Genomic DNA, 20,042 nt, shown 5'->3' with positions numbered 1-20,042 from the left:
GTTATATCATGTCATGTGCATATCTTTACTCATTGCTAGCGAGCTAGAAGTTCCATACCCATACCCAAGATACGATTTACTGTTGAAGCTCATTGCCTTACAACCTGGAGGTTTTGCAATCTGGAGACTTCTTGAATCATCCATGAGTACGTAAATATTCATCCAGGTGATACTCTCTTCCACGGCTAAATATTATGATTAAATATCTTTCGCATATTTAGTGGAATTCATGACACTTGTATCTACTTTGAGAAGTCTGAATGCCCGGAAATCTTTAACTAACGTTACCGCAACTCTAGTAGGAAAAGGGGCTCAGGGGCTCAGGAGTAATTCCAGATGACTCCGCAAGCATGATATCTGTACTAGATGCAATTCCATGACTATTTCTGGCATGTAAGGACCGTAAGTAAGTTACATGCACTTGATACTTTAAGTCTCATAAACTAACATCTCAACCGTCACTGATTTCCCGCATTAAACTTTCCACTCCATAGCAGCCATGTCCAACATTATCGTCGATCTAACCCTTTTGAACTGACAAGGCTCAGGGCCTGAAAGTAGTGATCTTGCCGAAGGTATCACTCTTACCCCAGATACCAGCTCTGAGTCCAGCCAGCTGGACGATCTGCGAGTGATCGACGAAGAGGTTGACGTCCACACCAAATTCTCGAATGTACCTTCGCATAGTTAGCCCTCTAACTCCTTTTACCACTAGCACCACAAATAAGTGGACGGGTATACTCACCAATTAAACACGGACGGATCAGCCGCCTCAAACATGACCTTCTCCAAAGGCAACTCCTTCAGAATCGACTGGATAACATCAGTTCGCCAAGCCTTCACATTCTCCGTAATGCCCTCGCTCTCGATCATAACGCGCTCAACACCCGCATCCTCCACAAACCGCTTCGCCATATTAATCACCTTACCAGGGTCGCTCGTCCCAATACTCTCCAACTCCGCCGCCTCGGTGTCGCCTCCGGCGCCAAACTGGATGCCCAACTCAGGCTTGGGCTTCAAGCCCGCGCCCTGCACGCGCTCCGCAAGCCGGACCCAGTCATCCGGCGGCAGCGACAAGAACCCCGTACTCAGCTCCACGACATCGAAGCCAAGGTCCTTGCACCTCGCGAGATACTTATCCACAGCGCCTCCCACATCGCCGCCGCTCGAAGCAAGCACATGCTCGATCCAGCCCCCCGTACTCACGTACGCGCCGCCCGCGTGCGCGAGGTCGATCAGCTGCCGCAGCGGCGCCTCGGGGAACAGGCTGAAGGAGCCGCCGGCGAACTTGACCCCGTCCACGTGCGCGCCCATCGTCTCCAGCACGTCCGACAGGTACCGCGGCCCCATGACGGTGTAGTACGGCCCGCGGATCTCGGTGACGCCGCGCGACCGCGGCTTTGCTGGTACCGGGTTGTGGCGCGCGAACCCGAACCCGGTGTCCGCGTCCTCGAGCAGGATCTTGGCCGCTGATTTGGGCGTCGGGGACGGTGTTGCTGGCGCTGCTAGCGCCGCGGCGGCGGAGAAGGGCCGGGTTGAAGTGGTGGGTGGTGGGGTGGTTAGATGGCCGGGTTTGGATAGTGGTTTGCTTGTGGTGGGTTTGCTGGTGCGGGCTTGGCGTAGTGCCGTGGCCGTGAGAGAACGGAGGGAAGTTGCCATTTTAGGAAATAGGTGACCTTTTCTTGCTTTTGATTGGTTGGTTGTGCTAGGACTGAGGTTCTCGAGTCAGGATTCCCAGGTTTGAAGGTTCGGCTCTTATGATCAGGTTATTTAGTTGGTTAAGTCAATTGATCGATTAGATTTATTTCTAACATTTAGTATTTCGATTGAGAGTTTAGTGGTTATGTAGCTCTTTACATATTCATGTAGTCGGCATAGTGTTGTATGGTTAACGTCATATTGATGTCAAGGACTCTTAACGTCGGACAAACTTCTATCAACGCAGGAAAGATCAACGCAAAACGCCCGAAACCCCTCTAATCCGATATTTTATTAATTGAAGCCAATATCTCAAAGAGAAACCCTACAATAATGACGGTCGCTGACAAATCGTTCCCAATGATATCAAACGCCATATAACACGAATCCAAAATCTCAACGCCATCTCTTCAACGCCTATCACCGGTCTTTACTACCTAGAAGAATCTGTCGCCTTAGGTATCTCGTAGCCATCCGGATGTATATGAACTGGTTCCAGGGGAATCAGTTTCGATGGACGTACCGTTCTACGTCTGTCAACTATTGGAACAACTCGGCCTCTCCACTTCTTTTTTTCTTCCATCAGAAAAGCCCAGTAATCTTTGGACGACTGCTCTGAACGCCTCTCAAGACTTTCACTGATAACAAGTTCCGCCTTTGTGACACCGCTCCAGGATCGAAGCATAACTGGCTCCGCGAACGAACTATCGTTAGGTGCTTCCTTAATCTTCCCCTGGTCAGTATACCTAGTGACCAGCAGCCACTGGAGTATGCGTTTTGGGGTTTTATTCTTATCAAAGGCCGTTCGAAACCCATTCGGACCAAAGTATGACAGAACCGCCCCCCGGCGTACGAGGAGGATGACTGACTCTAATCGTCCCGCATAGCATGCGGCCAAAAGCGCAGTGCCATCAGGACAGCCTTCAAACTCGATACTAGCCCCTAGGACGAGAAGATTTTCCATCACTTTTAGCCGTCCCTCAGATGCAGACATGCAAAGTGGACTCCAACCGTGACTGGGTTCGGTGTTTGCAATCGCCCTCAAGGTGTCGGGAGGGATTCTTCTTCGGAACATCGTGAATGCACTTTCAAGCCAAGGTATATTTTCCACGGCACGAAATGCATCCCATGGAAATGGACTTGTCCTTTGAACTCCACAGGTGCCGTTAAGGATCAACGTTACATCCTGATAACAACACATAGCCTTATGAATAGCCGAAACCCCATCGTTATTTTTATGATGGGGATCAAGCAATAGAATCTGAAGGTTTCTGAAAACCCTAGGAATCTTAGAACGACGAGGGGAGGAGCATGCTAGGTGAAGTAGACCATCCATATTATAGTCTAATTTATTTGGGTCTGCATGAGCATAGAGCAGAAGCTTAACCAGTTCCCAATTCTGATTTATGCAGGCATGCATTAACGGAGTCCGTCCGAGTCCATCGCGACAATCTATGTGGGCATTGTGACTTATGAGAGTTTTGGCGATATCCTGTATCCTATGTGATTTCGATGAGATTGCCTCGTGTAGGGGTGTTTTTAGATTCTTTGTCCGGGCATTGGGATTGGCACCATTCTCTAGAAGGTATTCTGCAATCTCGTAGAAGCCGTTACGTGCTGCAATGTGTAGCGGTGATGGCATCATTGGATGGTAGGCACGTTGATTTATAGCCCCTGAGACAGCTGTAGTCAAGTGCCTTCCCAGTACCTTATTCCTGTTACCATATCAGTACTATGAATCAAAAATTGTGAAAATTAAGATCGGAAACACTTACGTGTAGTATTGTGCATTTTTCTGTAGATGTTCAAGGAGGATTTGAAGTCCCTCTAAGTTATCATGTTCAACTGCAGTATACACAGGACTGGCAGCTTCACTGAGCAGGTCTCCCCCATCACTCAAATACCTTTCAAGAAATAGCGGTATGACTTTGGTCAAGCCCTTGTCTTTCAATATCCAATGTATAGGGCCTAGACCAAAATGACTTTGACAGCCCTTTTTTAGAGTTGATGCTCTGCGTGCCAGCAATTGCTCAATGATGTCTATCTGTCTGTGCCGAATAGCAACAAGCAAAGGCGAACACCCACTGCAGCTAGGGACATCGACATCTAGCTGACAACTCTTCCTGAGTAAAACGTCGCAAAGTCGTGGGTTCCCAATCATTATAGCGTCTTCTAATGCGACGGCGAGGCCTAATTTTTGCTTGGAGGAGACGTCCATGGTATCTTTGCCGGTAAGGTTACTACAATGAGGGATGTGTTCTTGCCCGCTTCCATGAAAACATTCAACAAAAGATTGTTCATCGAGTTGACAAGCCTGCATATATGGGCTCATTCCCAACTTATTCATTGTGTTGTCACTCCCGAGGCTGATTAAAACTTTAGTGGCGTTTAGATGTTTATTCATTACAGCAAAATGCAATGGTAGGTCGTCCGTTGATGTTCGAGCATTGATGTTAGCTCCTTGTCTGTTGAGAAATTTGATGGTGTCGGTACGTCCTTCTAAAGCCGCAAGATGTAAAGGTGTATACTTGGAGTCAGTAGTCATATTGACATCAGAGAAAATACCTCGATCTACGTAGAAAGACAAACAATCAACCTGTCCCGAAGCTGCCGCCAGGTGAAGGGCATTACAGCCGCTTATGACCAACACTCTTCCTTGCAGGAATGCATTGATATTAGAACGTTTTTGCCAATTAGGACTCCATTCCGAAGTGACTGTTTGGTGAATAGCTGCTAAGAAATCGGTAGCACCTTTCAAGGCAGCAATTAGACATGCATCGACCTGGCCCTCAGTGGTTGGATGTGTCGGATCTGCGCCATTCTTTAACAGGATCATGGAGGATCCAATTAGGTCTCTACCTAGGTGATATGAGAGAGCGGATAATTTCGGAGCAGTCTCTGTGCAAAGGTTTGGATTCACACCTCGCTGTAGGAGCTCGGTAAGCTTGCGAGTTCCACTTGGGATAGCGAGGCAATGTATGAGCCCGAGCCCGTTGTTCACTGGGTTAGTTTCATCTAGTCGTTTCTTGTCTGCATGATCTAGGAGAAGTTGGAAAGTTTCGTCTCGAACACATTGCTGACACGCAACTTCTAATGCTGAACGATCCTTTACTCGCTGGTGGACGCTCACGCCTTTTTGACATAATAGTGACACTAGCTCGTGATCGTTGCTTTTAGTAGCCGCTTTGAATAGTCGTATTATCAAGGGCGATGCTTGAATTTCTGGCCACCGACTTGTGTGATTTATGATATCACAGGCGATCTCGTTTGTAATCGGCCATATATCATACATGTCTTGAAAATCATCATCACTGCTCTCTAGTAGTATAGACAGTGCCGACCTCTGAGAAATAGCTTCATATGAGGTTAGACATCCCAGTCGTTTGAGTTCTGTTATCACTGTTGTGTACAGATTCTCCTCATTAATCTGGTGAGACATAGCACGATGAATAACGTCTTTTGTGAAACATTCCCATACAATACTCTCGTTTTCTGGTGAATTCATAGGGTAGAGTGCCGAGATTACCTCTATGCTTAAACATTGCGCCCGATCATGTTGATTAAAAACTTGCTCAAGGTAGACGTTTAACGGAATTTTACCCTTGATACGTACGTTGCATGCGTTGGGATATATAGATTTGAGATATTCGATGAAGCCAAGAGATGTCTTAGCTCCAACATGATGAAGGGGAGTTAAGCTGTTGCTTGCAAACTCAGTGGAACTAGTTCCCGAGTCAAAGATATTTCTGAATATATCCTCATTGTTTTCTCTAACAGCTAGTAGGAGAATTGGGATTGGGCTTTGCCATGCTTTTTGGTCGCCTTTGCATTGAATAAAAAGCAAAGATGCCGATCTCGTAAAACCCCTCATCATTGCTTCAATGAGAGGAGTATAACCATCTTGGCTTACCATGCGTAGTGCACAAGCGACGTTTGCTTCATTTTCATAGTTGAGAAAAGCTGAAAGGCGATGGGGTTTGTCACAACTGAGGTGTAAGATGTTCCTCCCAAAATTGTCTTGGGAACAAACCGTAACTCCTTGGTCAATAAAAACCTTTACCAGAGACTGGATAAAAAGTTCTTCATCAGGCTCTGTGTCAACATGAAGCCATTTATGTATGGGCAGAAGCCCGTCTCTGCCAGATTGGAAGAAACTGCATCCAACCTTGAGAAGTGTTTCAATCATCGGACAATTCTTGAGAGATCTGTGATAATACATTGCAGAGTATATCAATGGATCACCATCCTCATCTAAAATTTCAGATGCATTGAGGCCAGAATCCTTCTGGGTTCTTTCGAACATTGCCACGTCTCCATCTCTAACAGCTTGGATCAAGTGTTGTTTTTGCATGTCTGGCGAAAGAGAAATGCTTATGTCGACTAGGTATAGATCAGATATGAAACTCATTTCTTGATCAACAGCATAGTCCCATACTACTGAGCAGAGTTTTCGATGAAGAGGCGAAAATTCTATCATGGAATTCAAAGTCATGACGAATTGCTTGACAGTGATTTCGAGGGTTCCAGTGTCAAAGTCTTCCGAAAAATGGCACTTGCTCAAGACACTTTCAAGTGTCTTAATGTCAATTTCATATAAGGTAAATCTCTCTAAAAGGAGAAGTGTGATTACTGAGAAGTTAATGTTGAATTGTGACGCTTCCAGTGCAATTTCAAGTGGACGTTTGTTTTTGCCAAAGCTGGAGGCGATGCCAAACCGGTTCACTCCGGCCTTCAGTAGAGAATTTATGGTTTGTGATGCCGACGTAGGGGCCACCCTTCGTATGTATTCTCCAAATATATAATATACGAATGCCTTATCTGACACTAGAGATCCAGCAGCGCATTGCAATGGTGTTCCAATAGGACTCTCTTGGTCGATATCTACGCCTTCATCGAGTAGATGAGAGCAAATGATTGGAAGCGACATTGCGCATGCCACATGAAATGGTGTGAAGCATCGATAATTAACTTCGGTTATAGATTCCATAGTCTTTTCTTCACTGACATTGGAGTTGTGAATCATGATCTCGACGATCCAGGAACTGAAGAACGCCGTCTTTCCGCGACTGAATAGTTTCTTCGCTAAGTGGATTATCTCCTCATCGACCCATTCGTTAATTGCATACAAAAGCCACTGTTTTGCTGCATATGCATAAAACGGGTTGTTTCTGTTCCTTTTCTGCATATATGAAAATTCATCCATTGTGGCTGCTGGTATATGGTTGAAATTTTCGAGTTGCATGTATTTCAAGCATTGGATTGTCATCAGTCTGTTGCACCGCGACTTCGATATCAGAAACTGCGAGAATTTGCCTTGGAGGATCGCCTCGTTCTCAAGAAATTCCTTGACAGAGAAATGTGCAAACTCAAACCGCCTTTTATCATTCGATTTCCGAACCAAGCTACTACATAGCCGTTGGATTGAACTTTCGTGTATAACACCACTGGATTTTAGAAAGCCCCCTGCTTCGGGAACTGACACCACCTCCCTCAGCTGTTGAATGGTAAGGCCTGGGTCCGCGAAGGCAATGAAGTGTAAAATCAATTGGGCACATCGCGCCTTGTTCGTCGATATCCGGTCCAGAATTCGTAGATATGTTTCGTTAAGATTAGGAGGTAGCTTTTTCAAGGCTTCTCGACATTCTTGATCAGAATCGCATTGTTCGAGATGATCTAGCTGGCAAGCAACCCATCGAAACCTTGGAAATATAATTAGCCCAAGAACTATTATGATAAGAATCCAACTATACTCACATGCCCGCAGCACCATCTATCAACCCTTGCATGATCTCCCCCTTAAGCTCGAGGTCATCAATACGAAGCTTTCTTATTCGCATGCGCTTCTCAATCTGTGCTGTCACATACTCTGTGATATCCTCTGTATGTGCAGCAACTTTTTCGCATACAAAATCATTTTCAAGCCTGTCCCTGATATTATGTTCGTCGCGACTGAGTAATGCCATCGATATGTTATCTGAATCTTTAGATATAGCACAGAGTATGTCGAGGACTTCCTCAACGCTTTGTCCGCATTCATCGATCCCATCCACAGTAATGAATACCCGATCAAATAATTTGATCATATCCCTTAGAGCTCTCTCAAGCCCACCTATCGTATAATCACGGGATAGGCTATTTGATGGATGGAGATCGCGATAGTATTGCTCCAATGTTTGGTATGCCTCTTTCTTTTGGATAGCTATTTGATAAGCTAATGAACCAAGAATATTAGCTGGCGAATGGGTTTTCTCGGCCTTGTAGTCGCAGAAGAAGAAAGCGCCAGCCATGCTATCATTGCATTTTGCTAGAGAGGCCTCGATGATTGTACCTGCCAGAACCGTCTTTCCTGCCCCGGGTATTCCGCTTAGCCAAATCTTCTCGTCTGGAGTTGAAAGCCAAGTTTGGAAATTCGGCAGACGTAGCAACCACAGCCCTGTTCTCGGTTGTCGTAGTTTGAGACTCATTTCATAATTCTGTTGAGGATTGTGTCTCAAGAAAAAGCTTTCGATTTTTCCATGTTCCTCGTTACGATGGATACGACTCACTATTTCTTTGGTTTTCTCGACACTGGCTTGGAGCTCCGATGCTGTCTTCTGGAGATCTTCTTCCCGGGCTAGGGAACGTAGAAGGAGGTCCATTGAATTGGCGGCCAGAGCAAGATTGATACTCTGTTTGTGCCTCGATAATTCATCGAGGAATTCATGTACTCGTGTCGATGTAAATGGCCATCTGGCTTTTTTCGTCAAAGAGTCGCTGTCGAACTTCTTCAACTTCTTGTGAATGCTTGCTAAGATATCGTTGCATGCCTCGATATGGTACATCCGAAATGTTCTATTTTCCACAGGCTTATCGCCAAAGCACTGTGCTAGCGTTGATAAGCTGTGCAAAGTGCCCCCTAACGTGTTTATCTCCTTAGTGAGGTCTTCAATCTCTTTCTCGGCATTCTTCGCAGATCTAACATATTTCATCAACCGTAGGAAGACTACATCAGCTAATGTGATGAGCCCCGCAATGCTGGCTGAGATAGATAATGGGTCTGCCATTGTAACTCAAACACCATGGTGTTATTTCGAGTTGGTTTGATGATTGGATAGAATATTGTAAGGGTACTTAGTGATGGTATGGCAGAGGCACCCTAATCATTGATATTTCTTGTGAGTTTGAGCACTGACATGACTTATTAAATAAGAGAAGAAACAAGCCGCTCAGCCACTCATGAGGCAAGGCATCAGGCATTTGTCATGTGGTGTAACACATTTCTCTAGGGGCTGTGTAGGTAGGTATCATTTCATAACTCTGCCTAGCCATTCTCTTTACAGATCGCCTACTAAGGCTGCAAGGCTTTTTTGTGGTAACATTGATTTCTTACGGGCAATAGGTACGCTACCTACATCGTTAACCATACATACCTAGTTACTCACTCTTTATCATCATAGAGGAATTACCTTGTGACCAGGGGCTAGGCGTATTTCGTCTTGGTTAATCCAATAGCCATCAACCGTATCACATCTTACGAGGCGCGTTGTGTACATACGGTATTACAGCCAGCAGGCAGAGCCAGCCTGCCTCTGTGACCACTCACTTTACGCTGCCACCCGCCATCATCCAAATGGCTACATACAATAACTGCGATGTTTTAATTACAAAAGTCGAAAATCATGCAGGCTGGTATACGCTGATTGATAAGCTTTCATTCATAATTCGAAGTATGGTCTAGTCCTACACAACTGACTTGGAACGATATTGAAAACCCGAGGCAAGTGTTCTTAATGATAAGAAGACGTTGCCAAAGTGTGCCGATTCTAGTAATCATAGTACACAATCGCTAGAATGATTCTGTATCCTTGGCTTCAGGAATGCCAATACGTGATCGCGAACGCCTCTAGCGTCGTGGGACACCCCCTCGACAACATCTAGTTGGGCCTCAATACCATCCTGCTTCCACGCGTCGCGCAGGTTATGCAGGGTCTCAAATCTGCCTCGGTCAACGGGCAGAAGCGCCGACGCATCGCCAATATCTGCACCTGCAGCGCCACGCCGAGCCTGAAACTCCCTAATCCAAGCCCAAAACTCCTTACCGCCGTGGATCTTGACGTCTGCACTGCCGACGACAAGGTGGATAGGCACCTTTCTAATAAGAGCCTTATCAACACTCTTCCCAAAAAGGCCCTCGACATCCCTAATCCCCACGGGCCAATCCTCCCGCTCATCCAGCACCGTCGCGTGGCCCGGCGCGCCGACGCTGACGGCCGCCAGGCGCTCGGGGTGCAGGTAAAGAAAGCGGTGCGCGAACTGGCCGCCGCCGCTAAACGCCATGAGGAAGATGCGGTCCGTGTCGACGTCCGGCCAGCGCGCCGCGACCTCGTCGAGCATCGACAGCAGCGCGAGGTCCGACCGCAGCGTCTTCGAGCGGAGCAATTTATAGGAATCGATGTCGTTGGGGCCGTCGAGCCCCGTCGGGAATAGCGGCGTGAGGATCGCGCACCCCACGGCGTCGGCGAACGGGGCTAGCTCGTAGACGTCGTGCATGTGGCGCCTGGTGCCGTGCACTGAGACTAGCAGAGGGAGCTTGGCGGCTGGCGCCGGGATTGTGGGTGCTGGCCCCCCTGCCCCGTTGTGGCTGTCGTAGTAGCGCTGCGGCGGCACGTATAGCGCATAAGACACGCGTGGGTCGGAGGCGAGGGCCCTGTGAGGGATGTGGCCGACGAGTAGCGTGGCATTGAGGAACCGTGGGGGAACGTCCGCGACTGATAGTGGCCTATTATCCATCCTGTCTGCCTAATAGTATATAGCACGTAGGTACCTTATGTATGTGTCTTTGGTCTTAATAATTTTCGTCGTAACGGCAGTTGACGCCAAGGCACAAATCGGGAAATAGATTTACATGCGTGAGTAGCCATCGTTCGTGTTTAATGGCGTTGCACAATGCTGCAATCTTGTATAGGCGGGCGGCGAATTGGCATGCGCTCCGTTTCCGACGCATTTGATGTGTGTATCTGGCAGTCTGGGAGTGTGTACGGATGGTACGAGGTGTGAGAGAGAGCCACCCCGGTCGAGCGAAAATCGCTCGGGCTCCTGCAGATCCTGCGGCCGAGCCGGCAGTTCAGAGCGAATTTCGCTTCGGCCAATGCGCCCCCCATTCGCCCAATCGCGAGAGCAGGCCTGAGTCCCAAACTCGCGGCCGGGTCAATACCGCTTGGCTTCCCCGTCTGGCGTCGTGTCTTCTCAGACGCACGATGATGCGGATCCGACGCTGCCGCCAGTAGCGAATACCATGTGGCTGCTGCCCGCAGATGCGCTTCTTCGCGTCATGGCGTCTGAGGGGCTCGTCACCGATTGCCCCTGAGACATGTGAACCGATACTGGCAGGAGTGAAGTTGATGATGGCAGAATAGGGTAAGTGATAGACATTGATAGTTGCTAATTTGCGATATGCTTATGTGAACATGGTCCCCTCCCATAGGAAGAGTCTACGTAACATAGCTGCTGTTGGTTTTCTCCATATCTAGATGTCTAAGCCTCTACATACTTAGAACAGCACCCCTGCTATGCCCAGAGCAAAGTGGGTTTCGAAACGCGACTTACGCTCGACGAAGCAAATTTAGGCTGTTGATATGATATAAGATAATCTAGATGCAGGAACCCGTATCTTAGTTTATCTGGAGTATTATCATCATATTCAACATCTACCTACACTTGAACAATATCGACAACAATGGCTTCGAAGAGTTCAGACAGAATCGAGGTCGACCCGGTCGAATTCCGGGAACCCTCAGTATTGTTGCCGACGAGTAGTCCCAGTTCCGAAGAGAGTTTTACCAAGGAGGATGAGGTACGAGAAGTTGTTGATCCGAAGCTTGCGCGCAGAGTAAAATGGAAGCTCGACTTATTCATCCTACCACTCTTGTCCAGCGTCTACTTCTTCGCTACGATGGTAAGCCTCCTACGTCTCTAGATGTTGCTCAGATATACCCCTATTATAGCAGATGTATGCTCACCACCGAACAGGGTAAATCCGATCTCGGTAATGCTAAGATTGCCGGCCTCACCGAAGAAATGAATCTCAGCCCCGGAGACTACTCGAATGCGGCGACGATATTTCTGGTGGCGACGATTATTTTCCAGCTCCCGGGGACTCTCTTGATCAAAAAGATTCACCCGAATAGGCAGTTTGCCGGAGCTATGATAGTGGTAAGACCGACACTAACCTCAGTTCAAACCCCCCTGATCCGGACTTTGGGCTGACGAAGAGTTTTTCATCTTGCCCTTTAACAGTGGGGAGTCTTGACTGCCTTAACCGTTATAGCTAAGAACGGCGCCCAATTACTCGTGATACGGTTTTTCATCGGAGCGGCGGAGTCATTCGTTCAGGGCGGCATCTTCTGTATGTTCACACAACACATGAACAGGCCCTCATATCTCATAAACTTCTAACGATGTTTTATAGATCTTTCATTTTGGTACCAGTACTCGGAATACGCGACCCGTGGAGCCGTTCTTTCGTCTATGTCTACCATCGCAGGTGCATTTAACGGTCTTATCGCCTATGCCATTGTGAAGGATCTAGATGGCGCAAACGGGTGGAGAGCATGGCGGTGGATATTTCTCATCGAGGGTGTCGTACCTATCGGCTTCTCTTTCATCGTCTTGTTCTTCCTACCTAGCAGCCCACAGGGGGTTCGTTGGGGCTTCACCGAGGAAGAGAAGCAACATATCGTCCAGAGGAGCGCACGAGCTCATAACACTGCCGAGTCAGAGCAGACAATCAAGATTAGCCATATCTGGAAGATCATGCTGGACGTTCACTTCTGGCTCTTCATGCTAGTCGGTTGTGCAAGTTCCTTCTGTCAGGGGTCCCTATCCAATTTTCTGCCGGATATCATTTCAGTACGTGCACACCCGAGCCAAGGCCCCATCATCTTGGAATTCCATAAGCAAGAGCTCTTGTAATATTAATGGATTATCTAGGGCTTTGGATACAGCGATGTGAGCGCGCAGCTTTTCACCGTCATCGTCTACGTGTGTGGCTGCGTCGGAATTATCTTCTTCAGCAGGATTGCAGATATCACCAACGCCCGAGGCATCGTCCTAGCCTCAACTACGGTAGGCGCAGTGATAGGCTACGCCGCCTTGATCTGGGTCACGAACCGCAATGTCCGATTCGCAGCTACGTGTCTCGTCGCGTTTTCCATGTACCCGAGCACTGTGTTACAACTATCGTGGGGTGCTATGTCTTTCGTCGGCTACACGCGAAGGTGGGCTCCTTCATGAAATTTTCGGATATTCACGCAGTGGCTAACGTAAGAACAGAGGCTCCATGTTGGCATTCTTCAACATATTCCCGCATATATTCGCTATTTCAGGAACCCAGGCCTACCAAGACCCACCCTACTGTGAGTAACCTCCCACCCACATCTAAGAGATCTTTACTCACCACCTATCCTCTCACAGATAGCAAAGGGAACGCTGCAGCCCTTGGAATGTCTATTCTGATGCTCCTTTCATCAATAGGACTTCGGTGTTATCTCGGCTACTTGAACAAGAAGAAGAAGGCGAACCAATTCTCTGACGAGGCCGCCATTATGAGAGAGAAGAGCATAGAGGAAATTGGTGACCACCACCCAGGTATGTTACACCTTAATATCTCACAGCAATAGTCGAGTTTCTATGCTAATTGGTTCTCAATTTAGACTTCTTCTATACTCTTTAGGCTACCTACAACCGCGACGTGTAGAAACTTGTGGGCTTCAAATTTAAGGGATGGTTTCATATGTTAGTCAGCTGGGTACGGGTGTCAAATTTGATGGGTCGAATTTTCTTTTGTTTCTGGGATATTGTCTGTGCATAGGTGCGTGTGTATAAAGTTGATACGGCATTTTCTGACTAGGTACTCGTGTTGGTATGGTTTAATGTTGGATAGAGCCAATTCATTAGGGGGTTATCTTGGCTTGAATCGTCAACTAGGCGTTATTAGCTTAAAGCAAGACTGTGGATATAAGCGCTCATACATGTACATATTAAACATTAGAACATAATCGTGGTTAAGGGGGAGTCTATTGTGGGTCTATCGACAAGTTTGCCCTATCTATCCCGTTGCTCTCTCCGGGATGAAGGGTCTCATAACAGCATCGACATATGTCTTTGGTAGCCCAAAATGTTTCGTAGCTTCGTCAATGCCTCGGTTCATTCGGGCTACGTACTCTTTTCTCGGAGCACTTGATAAAACTCTCTTAGAATCAATGTACACAAGCGCTCGGACTGTCTCCCCCTCCTCTGTATCCTGGGAGTCAGCATGTGGAAGCAAGGTTGCATCGAGGAACCACTTCTCATATGCCCACGGGACACCCTCACAGAGATCTAGCATCTTCTCTTCGTCCGGATGTAGACGATATAGGATACCGTAGACGCCTCGTTTACTTTCATTCCCTGCCGCACTTTCTAAGATTTCTTTAACTCCCTTCTCGACACCCTTTTTATCCTTCTCGTCGTTCCCGCTTAGTCGTGGGATATGCGAGGTTAAAGAAGATGCTAAAGACGCAGATGAAGGCGAAAATGTGGATGATGACACAGACGTAAGGGCTTGGCCTTGGACGATATTCGCATAACCCCGCTCATTAATGAGCCAAGTCCATCCAGGCAAATGCGCGAGGCCGATAGGTTGAGAGTTAGGACACCGGTGTTGCATCTGGGTCAGGGAGAGGTTGGAGCCATATGCGAAATATAGGACTCTGTCGTCGGAATTGCCGTGTTTGGTAGACGCCATGACGATTGATTGGCTAGGCCTGTTGGTGAAAATGCTTAGGATTGGTTGGCTTCTTGAAGGGGGTATGTGTAAGTATGAAGTGCCAGGATCGTAGGTTATAGTAGAAATGATCTGGCCAGATTTAGTCAAACGCCAAACTTCTGTAAACCGAATTAAGAATTCCAGAATAGTCCTGACAGCAGCTTCCTTCCAGAATAAGCTAACAATTAAAGTGGGACTACGGACGGGAGACGGGCGGGAGAGTTGGTAGTCTTCGGTGTAACGCAAACGCCACCCCACCCGGCTCCGGGATACTTATGTAATGCACTCACTTCTTTCGGATTTACGGCTTGTTAAACCCCAATAGTGAACTATCTCTTTGAGTTAACCTACTAAGCATACCATGTTCTTTCAGAAGTTCTGTTTTAATTCCTATTGCGTATTACATCGAAATTAAAAGTAAATGGAGAAACTTCGGGATTGTAAAGGTCAGCCGGCTTTTGCACATGCAATCCAAACTCGGTTGACTCCAAATTTATATTTATCTCTCAATTACCAAGTGACGCTGGTTTTTGGGGTCTACCACGTGCTAAATTCGTGTCCGTGCAATAATTCAATCGCCACTGAAGGCATTAATCGGTACAAGCCCAAACAAGCTTTTGTCCAATTACTTTTATCGCATCGATATGCCTGTCTCACCACACCCCCCCTTTTTGATTATCAACTTATTATCCATACACCACATCCCAAATCATGCCGTAGCATCAGACAACGAAGCAATTTAATGATCAGGTAATGGGTCTCGGCTTCTTGCCGAATAGTAACGACATCCGGAGTAACACAAGTGAATAACTATCGGCCTCCCTTCCCTCTTCGGACAGTCACATCAGTCTGTGCCATCCAGCCCGCCGATTCATATCTGCTCCCCGGTCAAGGTGCTCAGACGGATGCTCACGGCCCTCCGATGTGCTTCTAACTCCTCCACTTTAGCCAACTGCATGACCGCACCTCCCACATTCTGAAGCCCCTCGGCGGTCAAGTTCGAGCTTGTGATGTGTTTGAGGAACGAGCCAAGATTTACTCCAGAGTATTGCTTGGCATAGCCATATGTAGCTACGTCCGGTTAGCATAAGTCCACAACATGAAAGATTTGAAATACTCACGTAGAGAGTGGTTAACACCGGCAGAGTAGTCACCAACACTCTCAGGGGTCCATTGCCCAATGAACACACTACCGGCATTCATGACCTTATCTACAACTTCCTCGGCATCCTTAAGCTGTAGTATCAGGTGCTCGGGAGCATACTTGTTACTAATTCTCATCGCTTCTTCAACATCCTTGACTAAGAATGTGACAGAGTGACTGATAGCTCCCCTGACGATATCTACTCGTGGCAGGGCCATGGCCTGCTTGTGTACCTCATCCTCGATCGCTTGTAATTGCTGCTCATCCAAATCAACAGCAATGCAGACAACTTGGCTATCGACACCGTGCTCGGCTTGAGATAACAGATCTGAAGCGACGAAAGCCGGGTTGGCGTCCTTATCCGCCACTACTAGCACTTCTGAAGGGCCGGCCGGCATATCAATGCTCACACCGGCGTTGGTGTCGTTGCTCACAAACATCTTGGCGGCGGTTACGAATTGGTTGCCGGGTCCAAGGATCTTGTCCACTTTGCTGACGCTCTCCGTGCCATATGCCATCGCTGCCACGGCCTGTGCGCCACCAGCTAGAACAATACTCTCAGCTCCGACTTTATGGGCAACATATACGATCTCTGGTGTAATGCTACCATCAGAGCGCGGCGGAGACGCAATCACAATCTTCTGGCATCCAGCCACCATGGCAGGCACACCGAGCATAAGCGCAGTACTGGGTAGGACAGCGGTTCCGCCTGGCACGTACAGACCAACTCGCTCGATCGGCCTAGAGAATCTGCTGCACACAACTCCTGGCATCGTCTCAACTTTCAGCGGCTGCTCTTTCTGTGCGGCGTGGAACGTGCGAATATTCTCGAAAGAGACATCAATCGCCTTGATAGTTTCAGGGGGCAGATTCATTAGCGATTGTGGGAATGGGGCCTTGAGTACTGGTGAAGTTAAAGAAGTTGCCTTCTCGAATTTATGTGTATAAGAAAGCAAGGCTTTATCGCCATCCTTTCTTATATCATTGATGATGGGTGTAACGATATTCATGATCGCATCAGCGGACTTCTGGGACGGCCTTCTCAGAGCCTCCGAAACCTCAGTTGCGCTGACTTTGCTGGCGTCTACTCGTTTCAAGGTAATTCTTTCGACATCCGGGGCTGTGTGAGCTGTAGTGGCAGGGGCGGATGTCAAAGGGGTTGCTGAGTCCTTTGCAGCTTCTTTTGCCTTCTCCGCAGTGCCGTTCGTGATTCCCTCTTTCTGTGCCCATTGACCCTTTGCATTACCTGGCCTCCTCTTGACCTTTAAGCTCTTGGCGTCGAGGTTCTCCTCGATATCGGCTAGACTTACCCCGGCACTAATGGCCTTGGTCAGGGCAAAATATATCAGATCTGCCGCCTCGAAAGCAACTTCTTCCGGAGTCTGTGCATTGCAAAGTTCTTCTGCCTCTTCCATTATCTTTGCTCTCAGGAGCTTCTCATCTGAGAAAAGTCTCTTAGTATATGATCCTTCGGGTGCTGACCGTTTTCTCGAAACCAGTGTTTGTTCGAGCTTTGAAATTCCCTTTAGATCGCCGAAACATCCATGCTGATCGAGATGACAGAATTTTCCTGTTTGCTTGACTACGAACTTCAACGCATCGTTGTCGCAATCTAGAGATATCCTTACCAACTCCTGCGTATCTCCAGAGGTAGCGCCTTTATACCAGAGTCCTCGCTTACGACTTTGATAGACGCCTGTTTTCGTCTTCAGGGATGCAGCAACACTCTCTTCGCTGCTATATACCAAACCGAGCGCTACACCTGCCGTGTCGCAAACAACGGTGGGCAACAAATGATCAGGCCGATCAGATTTCCACGACGTAGAAAACAATTTAGGCACGAATATTTTCTTTTCTGCTTCTTCTGCTTGAACTGTCAATTTTGTAGATGGGACAATAGGAATAGCGGATAACTGTGAACATATGTCGACGAAGTGGTCATAAATGGTGTCCTGAATAGGTTTGATGTACAGCGGAGGCATCTTAGTGGCCTTGCTCGATTCCATGAATCCGGATACATCGCAGTTCCGTTGGTCGAAATCTTTGAGAAGAAGTCCATGCTCTGTCCCGAAGGATACCTGGTTCAATTTGCTCACTACCGGAGCTACACGCCTACCAAACTCTGTGAATTCCGACAGCCTCTCCGGCTGGACAAAAACCTTCCTGGCGCCGTAATCCAATAATGTGACAACATCACTCTTTGATTCAAGACCGGTGGCATCGAAGAATGTGTGAAGGGTAGCGGCGTTGACCTGGACGAGGTGCTCAAGGAGCTTTTCGAAATTTTGCTGAGTCACCTCGAAGAAGACGCAACCTAAACAGGAGACTTCTGCTTGATTTAGACCTTGCCCCTCTCCGTTCGAAGCCGCATTAGATAGGACATCGACGGAGATGAGGAATGGAAGTGGTAATGTCGTCTCCATGAGGAAACAGTTGACTTCTGAATAGGTAACTTGGTACGCTCAGTAAAATTGAGAATATTCAACTCTAGGAAGTTTCGGCTAGTAAATAATAATAATAAAGCCTAAGATGACTCTGACTGAATTAGAACGCGAAAGGAAAAAATAAATTGTTCACAATGACGTTCCTAAAATCGGCGTGCATGAGCTGATTGTCCAATGATGGCGGGGCATAAAAATCCTTACCCCTCCAACATGGAAACTGAAGCTACGCAATTAGCGCCCCTCTTAAGTGGGGACTTAGCAGTCCCCATTTATCTTGGTACCCACCGGTACCTAGAATTTATAGACCCATTTATTTTGTGAGCCTCAACCCGCCAGTTACAACAATTGACCTTAAACCGCCTTTTTCTTCTACATATCAACCATTACATTATACGTCTTCTCATATTCCCCGTTCACCGTTCACCTAATTTTCACGGAGCTACACAATACACCAAACTTGACGAGACAAAATTGAGCGAGTTTGCCTAAGCCAATCGATCTGAAAGAAAACCACAAATCACAAACAAGTCTTCATCTACTTAAATTCGCATCGAAACAGCCTTGGTATTCAACAGCGCGATCGCGATTCCACTCAACTCATCGTTCACTATATCTTTGGAGCTGCACGAATACTACGGCCTCTAAATCATCCGACCCTTGTCTTTTCTAAACCCTACCTGCCTAAAGCAATCAAGGCCCGGCATCACCCTTCAGCCATCCTTCGCCCACCGCGACGATGGCCTCAACATCCCAGCCCCAACCCAACGGGGTTCCCTCGTCTTCGGCAGCAGGCCCATCACAATCCGGCTCCCAGCCAACTCAAAATACCGCAACAAGCGGGACTACGACCGTCCAAAATACCCAAGCAACCAACTCCTCAACAAACAACACCGCCACACAACCCGGCGCCGCCAACGCCGCGCCCCAACAACAACAACAAACCCCCTCTTCACCCACGCCCTCACACGCCCCGCGCCCTAGAGACGCGCGCACAATCGAGCTCCTCCTAACCTCGCAAGGCGTAACATCATTCGACCAGCGCGTGCCCCTCCTTCTCCTAGACTTCGCGTACCGCCACGCGTCGTCCGTCCTCTCCGACGCGATCCACCTATCCACAGACCCGTACACATCGCACGCGGGCTCCAAACCGAGCGGGTCGTCTGGCGCGGCGCCCAGCGCTCCGGGCGTCACCGACGCCGTCGTCAGCCCCAACGCGATCAACCTAGCGATCGCGTCGCGGCAGTCGTTCCAGTTCCGCGGGGGCGCCGGGGGGGCCGCGGGCGGCGGCGGCGCGAGCAAGGACTGGCTGCAGGAGCTCGCGCGCGAGCGCAACAAGGTCGCTTTGCCGCGCGTGCTTGCCAACGAGTGGGGCGTCCGCTTACCCAACGAGCGCTTTGTGCTCGGCGGCCAGGGATGGGGGCTCAAGGACCATTGGGAAGGTGAGGGCGGTGATGATAGTGAGGACGAGGATATGGAGGAGGATGGGAGTGGGAAGAAGGATGGTAATGCCTCCGGTGCTGGTGGTGCGGCGGAAGGAACGCAGGAGGGCGAGGGTGAGGGTGGGGGCTTGGATGAGCTGCTCGGTGATGATATGGTGGATGAGGATATGGAGGGTATGGAGTGATCGGTTGACTACCATCCGTTGCGCTTATGGTCTTGCCGAGTAGGTTTGGTGAGGAGCACGGAAATTGGCGTTACGGTTTTGAGGAGGTATTACGAATACGAATGGAGTATTCTGCACGTTCTACGACGATATGCATATTGCATATTCGTCGACAGACAAATTTTGGGCCACGTACCCGCCTAGGCGAGGCAACTAGGCAAGGGAAGATGTTGCTTCCCATGAACTATTACTATGGATGAATTAGCGGTATGTACCTAGGTAGGAACATGCGTACGGAACGTTTTTTGGTTCCTCACAAAAACTAACGATGAATCGACCGAGAATGCATGGGAGATACGACAAACTTTG

The 20,042-nt window shown here is 48.2% G+C and overlaps 7 protein-coding genes across 7 annotated transcripts; 2 read left to right on the top strand and 5 right to left on the bottom strand.

The window, feature by feature from the left end:
- Window positions 1–311: 311 nt before the first annotated feature.
- Window positions 312–1,804, bottom strand: F4807DRAFT_102020 (putative sulfonate biosynthesis enzyme). Its single transcript, XM_047992644.1, has 2 exons — window positions 746–1,804; window positions 312–677 (listed from the first exon to the last, which is right to left on the bottom strand). Exons 1-2 carry the CDS (start codon window positions 1,657–1,659, stop codon window positions 545–547), a joined length of 1,047 nt encoding a protein of 348 aa, XP_047853782.1. The 5' UTR covers window positions 1,660–1,804; the 3' UTR covers window positions 312–544.
- A 78-nt stretch (window positions 1,805–1,882) lies between these two features.
- F4807DRAFT_427791 (ankyrin) lies at window positions 1,883–8,898 on the bottom strand. The gene is made up of 3 exons (XM_047998201.1): window positions 7,453–8,898; window positions 3,474–7,397; window positions 1,883–3,413 (listed from the first exon to the last, which is right to left on the bottom strand). The coding sequence occupies exons 1-3, from the start codon at window positions 8,739–8,741 to the stop codon at window positions 2,132–2,134; spliced, it is 6,495 nt and encodes a 2,164-aa protein (XP_047853781.1). The 5' UTR covers window positions 8,742–8,898; the 3' UTR covers window positions 1,883–2,131.
- Window positions 8,899–9,049: 151 nt separating this feature from the next.
- F4807DRAFT_101922 (alpha/beta-hydrolase) lies at window positions 9,050–10,620 on the bottom strand. The gene has a single exon (XM_047992642.1). The coding sequence runs from the start codon at window positions 10,465–10,467 to the stop codon at window positions 9,508–9,510; it is 960 nt and encodes a 319-aa protein (XP_047853780.1). The 5' UTR covers window positions 10,468–10,620; the 3' UTR covers window positions 9,050–9,507.
- Window positions 10,621–11,413: 793 nt separating this feature from the next.
- Window positions 11,414–13,408, top strand: F4807DRAFT_460950 (putative pantothenate transporter; the record flags this gene model as incomplete). The annotated part of the gene is made up of 8 exons (XM_048001607.1): window positions 11,414–11,632; window positions 11,707–11,889; window positions 11,974–12,082; window positions 12,146–12,585; window positions 12,667–12,953; window positions 13,009–13,091; window positions 13,150–13,323; window positions 13,389–13,408. 8 exons carry the CDS (start codon window positions 11,414–11,416, stop codon window positions 13,406–13,408), a joined length of 1,515 nt encoding a protein of 504 aa, XP_047853779.1.
- On the bottom strand, window positions 13,217–14,898 carry F4807DRAFT_101971 (uncharacterized protein). Its single transcript, XM_047992643.1, has one exon. It carries the CDS (start codon window positions 14,459–14,461, stop codon window positions 13,784–13,786), a length of 678 nt encoding a protein of 225 aa, XP_047853778.1. The 5' UTR covers window positions 14,462–14,898; the 3' UTR covers window positions 13,217–13,783.
- Window positions 14,899–14,920: 22 nt separating this feature from the next.
- On the bottom strand, window positions 14,921–18,212 carry F4807DRAFT_427784 (histidine biosynthesis trifunctional-protein). The gene is made up of 2 exons (XM_047998200.1): window positions 15,604–18,212; window positions 14,921–15,553 (listed from the first exon to the last, which is right to left on the bottom strand). Exons 1-2 carry the CDS (start codon window positions 18,047–18,049, stop codon window positions 15,354–15,356), a joined length of 2,646 nt encoding a protein of 881 aa, XP_047853777.1. The 5' UTR covers window positions 18,050–18,212; the 3' UTR covers window positions 14,921–15,353.
- Window positions 18,213–18,652: 440 nt separating this feature from the next.
- On the top strand, window positions 18,653–19,857 carry F4807DRAFT_101906 (TFIID-31kDa-domain-containing protein). Its single transcript, XM_047992641.1, has one exon. The coding sequence runs from the start codon at window positions 18,807–18,809 to the stop codon at window positions 19,692–19,694; it is 888 nt and encodes a 295-aa protein (XP_047853776.1). The 5' UTR covers window positions 18,653–18,806; the 3' UTR covers window positions 19,695–19,857.
- The last annotated feature ends 185 nt before the right edge of the window (window positions 19,858–20,042 follow it).

Source organism: Annulohypoxylon truncatum (genome assembly GCF_022578515.1).
Source record: "Annulohypoxylon truncatum strain CBS 140777 unplaced genomic scaffold F4807scaffold_18, whole genome shotgun sequence".
NCBI lineage: Eukaryota > Fungi > Ascomycota > Sordariomycetes > Xylariales > Hypoxylaceae > Annulohypoxylon > Annulohypoxylon truncatum.
Note: the sequence above shows the minus strand (reverse complement) of the source record. Positions and strands in the feature narration are given on the sequence as shown.